Genomic DNA, 18,123 nt, shown 5'->3' on the forward strand with positions numbered 1-18,123 from the left:
ACAGTTATGTATGTTGTACTTTAAATATATGTAATTGACTGTATCATTTTATATTTTGTATCTCATTAATTGATTTTAGGATATTTCATGCATGCTTTTTATAGCTTGCAACATCTCACTAATCATTTTATATTTTGCATCACTCTAAAACATCAAGAGGTATCATTTAGGATGTGTTGGAACAATAGAAACGTCAAAAAACGTCAAATTATATTTAAAATTATTGAAAAGTTGAAAAAAATTGATTACCAATAAATCAAACCTAAAAAATATTAAAAAAAATGACGTGCTGGTTTGGAACCAGCACGCCTCGGCATACCATATGTCGGTACGGTATCGATTTGGGTACTGAACTGGCATGCCTCTGCATACCGTGTGTCAGTACGGTCCGGTTTAGGTCCTAGTACTGGTTCAGCGGACTTTGCGTTAGACACTATTTATCATAAAATAATGGACTAGTTAGAGTTGGCGTCCAAAAATATCTGGATTCGTATTGTCTTTGCTTGCCACTGCTGCTTTTTCACCAAAACTGTGGGAGCCCTTTCTAAAAGCTCGAGTCTATGAAATGTACATCACATATGACATCATATATTTGCTTGAATTGACAAAGTATTATTCCTGAAGAAGCCACCCTTGCTAGATCTTGGGTATTGACAACATTGGATTTAGAGATGTTGTTGGGCGATCAGGATCCCTTATGGGGAGAGATAAGCAGGATAGGGGGTAGATTTGTTGTCTTGCTTGTGATCTCGATGTTTTCTAGGCAGGACATGCATGGGACTGGCGAGATGGGAGGTCCCTCAAGGGATCGAGGTCCTGCGCCCAACCTAGATACCGATTTCTCAAGGGAATGGGCCAAGACTTGCAAGATGCCTCCTGTCCTAATGAGATTTACAGCACTTTTTTAACATTATCAGTATATTCTTTTGCAGTCGAGAAAAAAGAAAATTTCTACTAATATAAGGCTCCATTGAATGTAACAACCAACACATCATGGTCACTTTTTCGTTTTCCCAATCATTATGAAATGTATTACCTGATTGTGGCTTCTTAATAGACCCTCTGGTGTAATCCAACTTCATAGTTGTTGATAAAGGTCATAAAAGATTATGCTTTTTCCAAATAATTATTTTCATTCAACTATATCATGGTAATCATCAAATTTGGTGGTCAATGTGACTGCTTACTAATCCTAAGGCCACCTTATAGAGTCTCCCATCTCAAGAATAAATGTAATATTAAGAAATCAGCAGCATAAATAATAATTATGGTCAAGTAGAAACATACCATCACTTTCATATCTGTTTTGAATCTTCTCATCACATGATCTGACCGGATCCAATCTTCTATTTTCACAACTTTATCAGCAGCATAGCAAATCCAATCTGCTCTAACAAACAACATAGAAACACTGTCACATAGTGCGAAGGTTGATCAAATCAAAAGCCACTTTTATATCATTATCTTTGCTCTCACCTTGGTTAGAATATGATCAGCTTGGAGACTTTGAGTAAAAGAGGGAGAAGAAAAGAAGAATAAATGTTGAGATGAGAGGAGATGGAGGGGAAGGAAGAAGAAAGGTGGCAGGAAAAGATATAGGAAATGATCTATAAGAGAAGATATTGATATCGTTCTCTTCTCATCACCAGTCTTTATATATTGTGGTCTTATTACGATGTGAAGATAGACATGGCTCAAATTACACAGTCATGCTAATTATAGATAGTTACAAATCACTATCAAACAACATAAATAAAGAGAAGTTATAAAAGGCAACATGGCAAATAAGAAGCATGAATAAGGTACAAATTCTTTCTTTATAGATAAGGCTTGCTATACTTTGTTATATAGGTACATATTCTATTTTGTTACGACTTTAATGATGTTTATCATATGAACTTGTTTAGAGTTTATCAATTGTCATTAGATTTTCAGTACATGTAGTTGAAAACGGATCAGATGCAAGATAACATTGGTATTCCACATTAGTACCCATATTTAATCAGCAGATACAAATACAAATACAAATATTTAATGGGTATAAAAATTGGTATTCTGATTCGATCATCATTCGTAAGATGAACTGATTACTATATAACATAAGTTATGCTTTACTATATAAAATATAGTTATGCTTGCTTGCGACTGTCATATAACCATATCTCAGCCTATTTTTCAAAGAAAGACTAAGATATGAGAAATTAAAGAAATGTCCCTTGTCATGAACCAAGTGGCTTTACTTATGCCTTGTTTCTATGTGCGTGTGGAGATCCCAGCTATCTTCATTTCAACAAGCTAGTTGGAATGTATGCAAAACATGGTTTGTCGATATAGAATGTGATATGATGCAAAACGAAAGCCTAGAAAACTGGAATTGTAACATTCTCAAGGGACCAGAACATAAGACTGCTCTAATGAATAGTAAATATTAAGGAATGAGGAAACTAGCTATCATGACCATGTTCATTTGAGCTGGAGGAAGATCATGAATTAAGGAGCTCACAATAATGCCTGCTACTAAAAGAAAGAAAAATACAGCTTGCTTCCCATTTCTCCTCTTCCCATGATTCTAATTCACAATGCCCAAGGCCCGGCACCCCTCTGTCGAAGTGTCTTGTAGCCATGGGCTGGGGCATGGTTTGCAATACAATTCTGCACTGGGCATTACTTTATCATATGGATAGTGAATCAATATTCGGTACACCCCTATACTAAATGTTGGTATCCGAAGAACAGCATCGTACCGACATTGCACTAGTTGGGTACTGGTGCAGACACTGAAACTGGTATTGCAAACCTTGGTTTGGGGGCTCTTTCTTTTCCTTCTCTTTGCTTGTTGGCACTTGACCTCTCAGTTTGTGCCCTTAGATCAAACAGCTCCTTGCTTTGGATTTGACATTTTTCCATTGCTTTTTATTAATGCTAAGCTTACTAAATTTTCTTTCTTCTTCCCTTACCTTCTTCGGTTATGAATCCTTCGGGCCGTTCTCTGCCAAGCCCATTGTTGGAGCTGGTGGCTTAAAAGTTTAAGGCAAGGAGAATAAAGAACTGGTTATACTTAGGTTCGCAGGCTTGTGGTCGATGGTGGCAGCAGTCGGTGCTTTGGGCTTTAAAGATGGCAAGTGAATGGTTGTGAATAGGGCAAAGGGAAAACTAGAACAAGGTTGGGAATAGAGAAGAGAGGGGAAGGAGCCTTGACCAAGAGCATTGGGGCTGGGACTGGGCGATGAGGGGTTTTGGTTTTTCATTTTAATTTTCTAAGCGGATATTTGAATCTAAATCTGAAGAAAGATATAAAATCTGTGTCAGGAATCTTTTGCGACTATTTATCTGAATTCGTATCCAAAACCTAGACTCGATATATATTTGTATATTGGTGTCCAACCTGATTCGGATATGGAATTGGATTGGATCAGATTTCATCCGATGTTTTTTATCCCTAACTTGTGCGTTATATGAGTATAGTGATGCAAAAATAAAACTGCTATCCCAAGTGCAGGAGAATCACACAAGTAATATAACTCGGAAGTCCGAAGTCGATTCCTCAGGGAACGATCTATAGATTATTAGCGTAATTTTTAGATGTAATTTTCAGTTGATTTTCAAAAATTAAAAGCAGAGGATTAATAGGTAACTAAACAAAGTTCAAGAATATAGAGAAGGCTAGGGATCTGGATTTTCCCTTGACAATGTTATTTTCAACAATTAAATTTTGCGATTCTTGATTAAGGATTAATTAGATAGAATAGTTCTAAGCATGGAATATATACTTTGAAAACATGAATTCAACATTCAAGTATTTATCGTGCCGGTTATGTCTACGACAAATCAAAAATCGAAACAATCCATGCATCAATAAATATAAACCATACAAGATCTATCTAATAAATAAATACGCAAGAATCCAAAATATACCAATGGATATAAAACAATTAGAATTAAAGTTTAGAGTGTACTTGATGAAAGCAACATGACAAGGGTTCATCCATCACCCTTTGCCAAAGGAATTAGCAAGCCATTACAAACATCAACATCTCTCCCTTTCTCACTCTTTTTTTTTCTTTTTCTTTTCGGAAACAGGGCATCCCCTGTTTCCCTTTCTCTTTTTTTTTTGTTTGAAACCAAGAGGCCGGCTGCTCTATTTTCCTCTTCCCAATCCCCCCAGCCCCCTTTCCAGCTGAAAGAACTCTCCTCATATAGATCCCCAGAGCCCATGGAATTGATGATTCCCCTGATCGCGCGTGGAGAGGAGCGGACGCCATGGATCGTGCTTTGCGGATGGCTGGGCTGATGCTCGTGCGGATGATGCGCGGACGGCTGATTGCTTGCAAATCTGGAAGAGGCGGATGAATGGGCGTTGGGCTCGGCTGAGAGGAAGGCTGAGACGCGGACTCTGGAAGAAGGGATGGGATCGCGGAAGGCTTGCTTTGCGGGCGGCTCGGAACGTGGGAGAAGCGGACGGACGCCATGGATCACTCGCAGGAGGCTGATCGCGGGCTGAAATCACGGAAGAGGTGGACTGCTGGGAGGAGGTGCTGATCGCTGGCTCGGGCGGACGCTGTGGAGGCAAATGGCGTTGATCGCGGGCGGATGGAGAGGAGGCAGACGGGTTGCTGGGAGATTGTGGATCCGGGAGGTGATGAAACACGTGGAATGTGAGGAAGATGCACGAATGGTGCTGAGATTTGGGATGAGTGAGATTTGGAAAATCCACACACGGGAGAAGAGAATGGGTTGCATGAGGGCTCTATCGGGATGAGATGCACAGGCTGCTGGCTGCTGGGATTTGGTTGCAGTGAACTGGACGACTGAACCTAGCCTCTTTCTAGTGTGCAGCTGGGTTGACTCATACGGTTGGCTGGTCATCCGTGGTGATGCATCTTTTTGGACCTAATGCGTATTTTTTTCTTTGATTTACGATCACCTGCACCCCACAAAAATATAATATTAATGCAATACTTTTATCATTATTTATTAGCAATAATATTAATTTAAGCTGCGTGTAGATCGCACTTTTGTGCTCTCATCATATAGCATGGAAGCTAGCATTTTGCAAGCTTTAATTAGAGGACAAAATTTTCAAAGGTATAATAAGATAATAGGATATAGCTTTCAATGTAGGCCATGAAAGTTACATGCAATTTAAGTTTCTTTAAGAGATTATTTGCTTGTAATTATGTCATGCTAGGAATGCCAATTATTATGTGATATGATTTTCAATGGTCGAATATAACACTATCTGAAGTATCATCTGATATATTCCACTAAGCTGAATTATAACTCCGCTCATCTTGTTTGATGCTTGTAAAATTGACAATTTATCCTCTTTCTCCTGACATATGTTTCTTGTGTGGTGTGTGCTTGAAGGGAAAGCCTATGATTTAATATCAAACATAATCTGGTTGAATCTACAGCATATTGTATACCAAATTCTAGAATCCTCATGAATAAGACTCTACTTTGCAGACATTTTTTTTCTTAACTAGTTTATTGACATACATTTTTGGAAAATGTCTCATAAAAGAATTACATCCTGAAAGTAGATTTGTGCATATATCTTCCACTTGACTGGTTGGATCTGTTACAACCCTTGCCATTTTACTTGTGCAGGAAGCAGTGACTTTTTAATACATTGTAAATTGGGCGAAACAACGAGAGAAAAATTTAGGAGGGTAATACTGTGGGTGCAGCGAACTGAATCTGCATTTCAGCATGTTCAACAAGTGGATCCTCATCAAGTACTCTTTGCAGCTTTTTCAGATGACTCTGATCCACATTTCTTATTTAATTTTGAAAAGTAAAATTGCATGCCTTCAGCTGAAACCTTATGATACAATAGGTTTTCTTTGTCTTTCATTCAGGCCGAATTATACCAAACTACTATCTGTTATTTGATTATTTTACTAAATTTTTGATAATTTTTAACTCTTAAAAGTTGTGTTCCAAAGAAAATTCTAATTTCATATTAAAGACATCTAAACTACTGCCCCTGGTTTGGGATACTTGGCAGGGCAATAGAATACTGATAGTATTTGTTCCTAAAAAAATTAAGCATTACCGGAACCATAGCCACTCACAACAAGTTAATCTTTATGCTATGTTGTGAGTTAATGGGCATTCTTTCCAGAAAGAATTACAGAAGGAAACATGAAATTGTGATTGAAGTAAAATATTTAAAGAAGACTTTACATGATTAATTAGAAACAATCACTTCATGATAAAAATTTGTAGTATCCTCCATATTCAATTATTTAATTGATTTGGGTTTGCTATTCTACCCGATTATTATTATTCAACTTGCACAATATTAAAACTTGCACAATTGTGTTAACAATAACCATAACGATCAAGCCTTGTCCCAACTATTTGTTGAGGATCATGGGTGAGGTGTAGTCCTACATGTTAGGAATAGGGGAAAGGAAAAGGATTGATATCCCATGGTTGGGTTCAAAATTCAGTGGCTTAAGCTTTTAGATTGAATTGGGTTCCAACATGTATATCAAGGCCTTCTGCATTCAACTCCTAGTCCCTCCAATAAGTTGTATGAAAGCCAAAGGTGTGAAGATCCTGCGCAACACTCCAAGTGATGAAAGTGCTGGTTTTGGTGTACCTTGTGAAGAACGGGAACGTACAGGTTGCAAGTGTGTGGTCATGGTAGGACTTGTATGTGCCAAGTTAGAGAGTGGGCTCAAGCATGGTTCTTGGAAAAGCAAACTATTTTAAAAGTGTGGTGAAACATATCTCTTCGAGGGCAATAACACATGGTGAATCATGGCACTTGGAGAGTAGAGCCTTGGGCTAGTGGTAAAACCTAGTGCACTTGATATACCTTCATGAGATTTTGGAGCAATTTCTGTTGTTGGTAAAACCTAGTGCGCTTGATATACATTCATGAGATTTTGGAGCAATTTCTGTTGTTGGAGGCTAAGGCCATGAAATAACCATTGGCTCAAAACTATAATTGTCCTTGGAGTTGTGTCCAAAGACCAAGGAGGAGCAAGATTACATGCTTAAGGTTTTGTATGCTTATGAAGTTGGCTTTTTGATGTCTCTTATGGTAAGAATGAGGTAAGATATTCCACCTGTAGTTAGTTGTTGAATGTATGTTGTGATTTCTAGGAGGTCAAATAGTTCACATGTAGTTGATGTTGTAACAAGTATATAGCAAATCCAGGAAATATATTGGAGGCAGTGAGGAGGATCATATGATATTTGAGGAGGATCGTTGTATGGTCATGGAGGTGAAGGGTTCTGTGGATTTTGACTATGGAAGTGATCTGAGATGACATGCTATTTGTCTATTTGGGTGGTGGTCTGTTCGGTCGGAAATCCGTATTGCAGTGCACTATAGCTTTGTCAAGTATAGAAGTGGAGTCCATGGGCACTGAAGCAGCTAAATAGTTTAGTTGAAGGGCTTAGTTGGCGCACATAGAATCATACAAGAGAAGGTGAACATTTATTGTGATAATCGGGTGCTTTTTATGTTGCATTCAATTTAGTGTATCATGTAACGGTGGAGCACATCGACATTCGGTATTATGGTATTCCAAAGTGAGAGAGTTCATTGATGAGGATGAGAGCGAGGTTTAGTTGGAAAAAGCCTATGAAGGATAATGTGACGGATATGATGACTAAGCTAGTAAAAATGGACAAGCTTAGGCATTACCTAGATTTGGCTAATCTCCAAGACTTCAATGAGTAATGACCCAAAAGGGCAAACTTGTAAATTATAGTCGGTGTTGGATCACATGTGAAGCGAGGCCATGTTTCTATCCGTGTTTAGACTTTATGGTAGTTGTTGCTAATAAGAAAAAGAGGGCTGGGATCCTCTTTCAACTCTTTAAGTTATGTGGGCCTATGTATTTAATGTTAGAAAAGAGTGTGATAGAGTGGAATTCCATGTACTCTCATGAAGATTCTTTAACCCATTTCCGTCATGAATTGGAAAATTAGAAAAAATGAGTGTTGATGCCACAGACCCAATCGGTGTTCAAGCTATACATCTACTTTTTTGCCAATCGATTCTTGAATGGCTGATGTCAAATCTTTCACCATAGGTGTTTGCTTAGGATTATATACCTTCGCTTCCTGAGGTTTTTCAATGAGAGGTTGTTGGTATGAGGTTTGTCGAAGCATTTTCTGTAATAAGAGAAAGGCGTAGACATCATGATATGGCCTATTGTTTTGGGATATATGGTTGCTTTGTACATTATTTTGGATAGTGGGTTTGTTCTCCTCTCCTCGTTGATGTGGACACATTGCCCGAGCATGTATAACACTTGTTTTTCCTCTATTTTCCCCCTTTTATGGTGTTCTTGACTTCGCTGTTTGCATCTGGTGCTTGTTGTGGCAATGTAGATGATTGATCTACTATTGGCTGCAACATCTGGTAACAGCGGCAAGGGCAAAAGATCCCAAGCAACAGTCAAAGCTGTAAAGGCACAATGGTAATTGGTCGTTCTAGTGAAGAGCAATAACATGAAGGTTGGCACAGTGGAATCATGGTGGCTGCAATGTAGCATGTGGACTCTTGTGGAGCATTGTGCTGGTTCAGAGTGTGGACTAGGGCACATTTTTTGGAAGAGTAGACTCTTGTAAGACTACAGTGAAGTGTGGCCCTTGGAGAGCAGCATGCTCTTAGGTTAGAGCGATAACAGATGGATGTGGCTCTTAAAATAGTGAACTCCTAGAATGAAGTGGTAACTCATGGTGAAGCATGGAGGTATCTTGGGTTGTAGTAAAGACTGGTGCACTCGAAAGAGTAATTGGGCGAGGGACTTGATAAGACTTGAAGGGGGACTTGATTGTTGAAGAACATTTGTGAGGTTTAAACTGATATGAAATAAATAGTCAAAGAGAAAAGGATTTATATACATGATTGAGCTTAAAACTTTATGGCTTAAGCTTTTAGGTTGAGTTAGAGTCCAACATATATATCAAGGCCTTCTTTGTTCAAGTCTATCCCCCCAATGTTTTTTGGAGGGAATTTGTTTAGCTTCTAGAAATCTGAAAAATTTTACATGCTACCATGGCCTCATTTGGAAATGCTTTTGGAGAGTTAGAAAGTATTTTTTGGCCCTCCAAAAGTATTTTTGAGCTATATCGTGGTGCTTAGTAAGTCAATTGTAAGTGCTTTCTGGTTCTCCAAAAAGCTGAAAAATTTTGACTCAGAAGAAGCTCCATTTTTTAGCTTTTCCCCAAAAGCTTTGCTTGGCTGATATCGGAAAGCTGTTTCTGATTTAATAAAATTTTCATAGTGACTAAAATACCCATACTAACATATTGCATTGTATTATATTATATTTTTACATTATTGTATTACATCCTATTATTGGAATAATATAATAATGCATAACAATATCATTTCTTATTATACTATTATACTATACTACATAATATTATATTACATTATATTATATTATAATAATATTATATTATATTATAATATTATATTGCATTATATCACAATACTGTGTTATATTATAAAGCTCTACTTTCAAAAGTTCTACTTTCCAAAGCTCTACTACCAATAACAGTCCCAAATAGGGCCTAAATGGCACTTGGTTAGCTTTGAGGTGGAGGTTGTGCTTTCTTCTACCAAAATATATTTGACCTTTAACATCAACTATAAGAACATGATAGGTAGGTGAAAGCTTAACTTTACAGATGAGCCATTTGGTTTTTTCATTATAAAATTGTTGTACTTACTGTCATACTATAAAATTCTTTCTTGTCCCTTCAAAGGAAGAGTATGACATAAATATTTGTTTATTCGATTTTTATCTGGATAAGATGAACATTAAATCATAATATCATGTAGTTATAAATTTTTCTCTTCTTATATGTTTACAGTTGCTTCTTAGTTTTCTTTATTTCCCAAAATTGAAAACATTATGCCAATTGAAAAAGATTGACCACTCATCTGTTTCATTTTTTTCCTTTACAGAGTCTCTTAGGGCCCACCATTTTTATTTCTCTATTAAGTTATCCTTTTATTGACCTGACCTTCAGTTGCCTTTAATTCAATTACTGCTGCATATTGTGATCGTCAAGTATTGGATTATCAATTGTTCCATTTTCTTTCTGTTATTTATTTTTAAGATAAGGATAACAATAAAAATTTCCAGCAGGAACAGATGGTATATATTAAGTTATAGGACATTGATAATGATTATCTGTTCAATTTTCAAGTTATATATTAAGTTTTAATGAAATTAGATTGGCACACATGAGAATTTGAAATGGATTATGGCAGAAAAAGTTGAAGAACTGGAAGGCACGTGAAGAAATGAAGTCAAAGCACTGTTTATCAGTTTCAGAAGTATTATGCCTTACCAACTCATGTAATGCAAAATTTTATGCCTACATTGGCGAAATCTTTTTTCCATCTAACTGGAGAACTGATGAAGTAGAAAATGAACAATGGTTTGTCAGCAAGAGAGTGCTTAAGTTTGTAAATGATAAAATTGCAGAAGATTTAATTTGTACAGGTTGCAACCTTTGTGGCTCTTCAACAATTTCCAGGTTTGTTGAGACAGGAATTTCCTTGTTTTGAAATGAAAGTTTTGAATACTGGAGCCAATTATATTTTCTGGTTGGTTGATTTTGGCAGGCCTCTGTTGGACCAAAAAAACTTTCCACTCTACTGCTTGAAAAGCTCCAACCATGTTCACAATGTATGCCTGATTTACAGACCATTCATGGTGAGAATCTTCTATTGGCAAGTTTTATTATTCATATTCCATATTTTGAAATAGTCAAGGCGAGCTGCATTGGAAGTTACAGTTTTATAATGTATCTGGCATTCTTGACTTTGCATATTAGTGATCTATCTCTTTTATCTAATGCTTCAAGAGTGCTCTCCCTCCACCCCCCCGCCCCGTCCCCACCTCATGGTATCTAATTCCTCGATGAACAGAGATCACAGTTGGCATGGTACACTTAGTCATGATGATTTTATAATTGTATTAACAAATACGGAATGCCACCTGGTATCATCTTCGTGCGGAATAAAAAAGAGGAGAGAAAAGTGAGGAGACTGAAATGTTAAGAATATTGTCGCATGCTTCGTCCAATTCCATGTTATTTCATAAGATAAAGCAACAGGATCAAGAGAAGAAGAAGAAGAGAAACAAAACCAAAGTAAATATGAGAGAGTTTGATGGCCATTCACTTGGTACATGTGGTACCCATTTCTTTTTGCTGTTAGCAACAAGCAAGGGGATAAAGGCTAATGCTCAAATTTTGTCATCACACCAATTTTGAAGTGAAAAAAAATAACAAAGAGCTAGGGTCCAGCTGTCCACTGTTAGTCGCCACAATAAAACACTTTCAGAAATCCTTTTCTCATGAATTCAAGCCTATCCTCTTTCTTCTCTTAGCCTCAAACTCTAGAATTTTTAATAATATGCTTTTTGTTGGGGATGAGGGATGTAATTATCAAAACTTACAGACCAAGGTTGATTATATCTATAGATTTTGATGAAGGGAGAAATTTTGTATGGAGAAAATGAATGAACAAGAAATAAGTTTACTTTTAGACAGTTTAAGTTACTCTTCCATTAGAATTGAGAAGACCAATGTATAATAATCTTGAATCATTATTCACCATGTCTTTCTATCTGGCAAGATGGTGCACAATTAATTCTTAGCATATAATACTTCATTTTTCTCCTGGAACTTAAATTACATAATTATTTTTGACTTACATTTGCAGTTGAACTATATTTGCAATTTAAATTGATCCAGATTTTTAAGGATTATATTTGTACACCAGTCTTTCAATTTCAATTGAGACTTATGGTTCAAATTGTAATCTTACATCAGACACCACATTTTCCTTAGATGCCTTCAATTTATTGTGTATGCCATTAAATTGTACTTGACACCGTCATGACAGCCACCGTCTGGTATCTTTGCTGTTGATGCAGTTGTATGCATGGGATCAAACTGGGAAAATTCCACTCCTTGTAAAGAACAGAGCTGCTGAGATTTTATTCGGGAACATTACTGCCGAAAATGTCCAAAGGTGCTATAATGAGGAAAGTATAAGTCATTCTACTCTGCTGAGCAGTTCTCATCCAAAAAGTTCGAGTATAACAACATATGGGAAACGAGAAAAGAATACTGTGAAAAATGGAGGCAATGACGATCGAAGAAAGCACAATTTATATCGTATTTGGTTGATTTTGATTAAAGTAATACTACAACATGGTAAAAATAGTCCTTTCCGATTTGAAATTGCTGTGAATAGGGAAAAGGATCTTGAGAATGGTCGGTTTGAATTGCTATTAGTCACAATGCCATGCTATAAACCAGTGGTACAATAAATCTTGCTGAAATATGGTAAATTTTTAGAACTTTGGAAAAGATCCAACTCCAACAAGGTCGCCATTTATAGCGAAGAGCAGTCTTCTCAAATATTATTAGTTTTATTTATATAATCTGTTTCATGGCCCACCTAGTTTTTTTTTTTTTTTTTCATTGCATTTCTCTTGAGCATTTAAAGTATATGTGCCTTCAGGTTTATTTTGCTTGAATACACTGTTACACCCCTTATCCGAGTTCACGAATCGGAAGTCGTGACAATCGCTGCATCCTCATAGGGAGCCCTTTCCACAAGCATGATTTCATAAATATATAGCAGAACAATTTAAATAATAATATGCAAATTTTATTTCAATAATTAGCTCAACATTTAAATGTTTTGTGATTCTAATAATATTTTAGGGTAGTGCCATCAATTTAAATAAATTGTACTTTAAAATAACTTGCGCCAATGTTTTACCAGACACTCTTTCATATTGAAAATTTCAATCAGTCTAGTTCTCTCAATTTGTAAAAAAAATAATAAAAAATTATATAATGAGTTAGACAACACAGTAATTGATGTTTATTTTAATTAAACAAAATCAAACAGTCAAATAGATAATAATTTTTAGCATATATGTAGTACTAATATGCGAATCATTTTTTTTAAATATCAAATTTTGTTCATAAATTCAAATTTTTACAAATATTTAATTTATCTTATCAATTTTGATTTATAACCACATTATCCTGTGACAGGGTTATAACACCGATTAATCTTCTTGCGATAAGCTGCGCATCATATTGTAGTAAAGTTTATCAGGATTGTTAATCTCCTGGCGGTATGTTGCTATTCATCTTGAACACAATCTTCAGGACAAAGCATGTGCCAATGCATTTGTACTTATTGGCGGAATCCTCATCATAGCTAGGTCGAAATTTAAATAGTTTTAAATTTTAAATTTTAGTTTTAAAATTATGCGGAGTCAAAATCAATCAATCATATCCATAATAATATACTATTTATCAAATTCATGCATCATGAATAATACCACTTAAAAGTCATGAATATAATAATTGCGATAAATTTAGAAAAAGTGAAACATTATTTACCTTGCGAACACAATCTAATGAATAGATCTAATTAATTTTAAATTTTTTTTAGAGCCTAATATCAAAAATTATATTTTTATTAAAATTTTATCATAATTATTTTTTAAAATAAAGATTTTAAATTTCAACATCCTTATAAGGCTGATGAAGCAGGAATATCTGACAGCTCGGTCAGTCCGATCAAAGTGAATTTATTGAATCATGCTCGGACTAGGGCATAGATGGTTTAATAAAGATTGGAACGATCAAATCTAACAGTGTGTGATAGGGGCTAGAGTGGGGGTTGACACGTCGCCCGACGACTCTAAATCAGGAACCTTCACCTAGGTCATCTAGAAATCATCAAGAGTCATACATATGGGGTCCAATCAAAGTAGAATTTAACTGATCATTCTTGCACTAGGATATAAGGGTTTCAGTAGAGGTCAAGGTGACCAATTCTAACAATATTTGGGAAGGGCTAAGGCGGAGGCTGACGCGTTGCCAGCCAGCCATGATTTAGGGCCATTCACCAGTTTAGATCCAGAATCATGAAGAGAGGTGCCATGCTAGATCGAGAGATGAGAGAGGAACTAATCGAGGAAGAGGAAGGGAAGAAAGTGGCTACAAGTGGCGCCCGAGGTCAGAGACCCACAGTCGGCCAATAGGCAGGGGTGGTCTACAGCGACTGGCGGCCGACAATGCCTAAAACTATCAAAAACTGCGTTTCGAGCTCTTCCTAACCCATGGAACAGAGGCATCCCGATGACAGGGACTCCGACCATGGCTTCTAACCATTGTGAGGAACTGGAGGAAGGACCCGACGACAAACGCCAGTGACGGAACCAGCCAGAAACAAGTGAAGCAAGGGTCGGCTTATTGAAATAGGGGAAATAGGGCATCACCTTTTCCCACCCAAAATCTAGCGATCACTAGCCGGAATCCTTGATCCATGAACTCGAAAAGAAGTGGAGGAAGGATTAATCAAAGGATTCTGGCTCTCACCTGGCCTTTGGTAATGCTTGGTCATGGCAATGGTGCCGATACTGATCGATGATCGCAGAAGAAATTGGAGAAGAATCCGGCAATTAAACTCTGATTGGTGCTGACACTCCGGTGGGGGAGGATGGGGAGGATAGGAGGAGCTCTAAATTGAGCTTGGCCATGACCGGACTTCGACTTGGAGTTAGATTCTGTCTGACGAACTCGGAAGGAAGAAGACTCCAATCGGGTGTCCTCTTCCTTCCTTCGCATGTGCGCAGCTTTCTCTCTTTTTTTTGGGTCAAAGTATGCTTCTGGGCTGGTCAAATAGACCTTGCCCAATACATAATTAGGCTCTAAAAGGGTATGGTATCATATTCTCCCTCCCTAAAAAAAATTTCATCCCTGAAATTTTTTTACCTATAGTTCATGAAATAAAAGATATTTTTTTCAAATCAAGTCATGATACTTCTCAAATAAAAATTAATTTATCTGACCAGTTTCAAAATAATTCATTTCATCATGCCTCTACTGTGCAACTCTAATCCTAACCTACAACATACTCGTGCCAAGTCTAGGTTTTCCAAAATTACCAACTTAGTAGTATAAGGATTGATAGGAGTATTAATTCTTATAAACGCTTCAGAATTTTAATTTTATATCAACTGCATTTGATTACCTGATCTATTACAAGATTAGATTGTAAACAACTCCAATTCTCCTTAGTAGAATATTTCTTAAGGTCCATAGATAATCTCAATCTCTTTCAATTAAATAGAGGGTTGATATTAATTGAAGAAGTACGAGCTTCGGATTTAGGAGAAAAGAGATATACACCAAACTATTCCAGATCCAAGATCGAAAATTGATGATCCATTAATTCTAGTCTCAAGATGCTAAGAATTTTCTTAGTACAATATATAATTAGAGAACCTAAGATAGCATACTGATATCCAAGAATCATAATATTTTTCTTTTGTTTATCAAGAAAATCCTACTATACAAAGAAATAGATCAACTCTCTTGTTATTAAAACTTGCTGAATCAAAGAGATAATACTTCTGACCAATTTAGAAAAATAATAAAGACCATTACATTTTTATTGTGCACTCTGATTCAAACAACCAAAATTTTTTAGATTCACTAATAACTTTTGATCAAAATGCTACTTTGTATTATGAACTAAAGAGATCCAAAATTTTAATTTTCAGGTGAAGCCCAAAAAGAAACTTTTGATTCTTGTCCCTTAATTTACCTCAAGCACGTCCATCTAGATTAATCCTCGAGTCAATTGATATCATTCAAAACCATCATATGGGCTACTTATTATAATTTACACATGTGTTAAATCTTAATTCTTTTGTCAATTCACTAAAGAATTCCAAGTCAAACATTAACAAGTAAAAGCAACTAGAAGAATTTCTTTTAATGCTCCACCAAGAAAGAAGGTTTTAAACCAATACAATTGAGTAAAACTAACTCAATCATCTCTCCTAAAGTTTTCTTCATCAAGATCAAAAATCATCTATGATAATCATGTAAACCTCAAAAATTTAAATTCTTCAAGCAAAATTAAATTTCATTAGCAACCTCAACAATATTGACAAAAGATCCCTAGATCAACTTATAAACCCAAACTTTGAATTAAAGTTTATTACACACCACATAGTCTCCGATAGACATAAATAAGATCTATTATTTAGATCCAAAGATGGTGATAAAAATTATTAATAATTCCACCAAGATGAATACTTTATGATTTCAAAATAAAATCAATTCTTCAATAAGTAAATAAACCTTTTTATAATATCACCAAGCATTTTGTTTTTCTACATGCTAATTTTATTTATAATCCACGTACAGGTTCAAACCTCGAAAAATATTCCAATTAGGTACTATAAAAATCTTTCATAGTCCCAAATCTTAAATAACTTTTTATGAATAAATTCTAACTTGCCATAAAAAAATAAATTCAAAATTAAGAAATATCAAAATATATCTCCATATTAATTTTTGAGTTTCCATGTTCGTTAAATAACAAATAATCATAATGTATGATAATATTCCATAGTCAATCCTCTTGCACTTTATTTAGATCCAAATCTAACTAATTATAACTTGATTCCTAGATTGCCCAATCTTTTATCATGTATCAAACCTTTAATTAAATTTTATCATAATTTTCTGGTAACTTTTTTATATATAATTACAAAGGCTTAACAGAAAATCTTTAAAGTAGCGTACAATGTAATCGACATAGATTTTCGTCTCAATATCTGTAGTGTCTACCCACCTATACTCATTCGATGTCAAATTTTCTTGTCTTAAAATTTATCTACTTATGCTTTAATACTATTTGTAACAACTCATAGCCTCACTTAAAAAGATTAGCCGAAAGGTATTATTTGGATTTCTTGATTTGGTATAAGTATTCAACATCTACCCCCCCCCCCCTTCGGAGCCGTCTCTCTTTACCTTTCTCTCTTTTCCATTTTAGTGTAGCTCGGGTGAAGAAAGTTCAGTTAAACTGGGCTTGATCTGGTTCAGGCTGCACTTATTTGGATTGTATCTTGGACGAGTTTGATAAGCTATCTGTACAGGTATGACAAGCTCTCCAAGTATACTTTATCAAAATTCGAAGAAGCACTCGATTTTGACCAAAAAAAAAGCAGCACTCGATCCGTGTGGTCGTCGAACTTACTAATAAAAAAATGGCATGCATTGTTGAGAAGACAATTAGTCGTGGCTCCTCAGAGCGATCTGCGCCATTGGCGTAGCCATATAATGGGGCCATTTTCCTGTCATCCTTCCGCTCCTTTTCTGCTTAGCTCCTTTAGGTTTTCCCTAAACCTTTCTTATTTTCCTCTTTTAAGGATATTACCACCCTTGGCAAGGCCTTCCCTACTAGGTTCGGCCTTTCTGCTCGGCTAGCCTCCTTGGATTAGGCTGCTGAGCATCCGATATGCCCAAATGCTGAGTAGTGTACCCTAAATCTAGAGGACCTTGGAGTGTTCCAAAAGGCATATTTTATTCCCTTTTTTTTTGTTAAATGCGGTATTTATATAGCTCTAACTTGAGTACATCATGCCCAGTCACGAGAAAGTAAAAAGTACAAAGGAGAGGGAATATCTCCTATAGCTGTCCATAGAAAATCTCCGAAATGCCGAGCGACGAAGGAGGCGACCCAGTCTGCTGCCCTATTCGCCTCCCGAAATACATGTACTGCCTGCAGCCCACCCATCTCCTGAACCAGCCTGCGAGTCTCTCTAATAAGAGGATGGCCATCCCCATATCTATCCACACCTTGGATCCAGTCAATCACCACAGAAGAGTCCCCCTCGAGATACACCCTCTCGGCTCCAAGGGTCCTCCTCGCATATGTCAGCCCCTCCCATGCAGCCCGAAGCTCTGCCCCTACAACAGTAATCCCAGGAGTGAGCCGGCCTCCGGCTGCTACTAGTCTGCCAAAAGAATCTCTGATCACAAATCCGATACCTCCAGATACACCATCCACCGACATACCACCATTGAAATTCACTTTGAGATGACCAAGGGGTGGGGGCACCCAAGAAACAAGGGCAAACCTGGGCGCTATAACAGTGGAAAGAGTGCCCCAGATGTCCTTGGCCATCTCAGAAGAGAACAACGTGGTAGCTGCGGTGACCTCCCTTGCCTGCAATACAGTTCTCTCCACCACCAGCCTCGGAGGCAACCGCCTGCCCTCAAATATGCCAGCATTCC

General features: G+C 36.7%; 1 protein-coding gene across 3 annotated transcripts in view; it reads left to right on the forward strand.

Moving 5' to 3' along the window:
• LOC103697260 (uncharacterized) overlaps positions 1-12,459 on the forward strand; it is a 54,938-nt gene extending 42,479 nt beyond the window's left edge. For all 3 annotated transcript variants that reach the window (XM_088701255.2, XM_088701256.2, XM_088701257.2), the window contains 4 exons: positions 5,611-5,738; positions 10,256-10,524; positions 10,613-10,703; positions 11,931-12,459. In XM_088701255.2, the coding sequence (XP_088557381.1) occupies positions 5,611-5,738; positions 10,256-10,524; positions 10,613-10,703; positions 11,931-12,329 (887 nt within the window). In that variant the 3' untranslated portion in view covers positions 12,330-12,459. The remainder of the gene's footprint in view (positions 1-5,610; positions 5,739-10,255; positions 10,525-10,612; positions 10,704-11,930) is intronic.
• The last annotated feature ends 5,664 nt before the right edge of the window (positions 12,460-18,123 follow it).

This window comes from Phoenix dactylifera, chromosome 7 (genome assembly GCF_051530095.1).
Source record: "Phoenix dactylifera cultivar Ajwa chromosome 7, Ajwa_hap1_PhDact_Kaust_v1.1, whole genome shotgun sequence".
Classification (NCBI taxonomy): domain Eukaryota; kingdom Viridiplantae; phylum Streptophyta; class Magnoliopsida; order Arecales; family Arecaceae; genus Phoenix; species Phoenix dactylifera.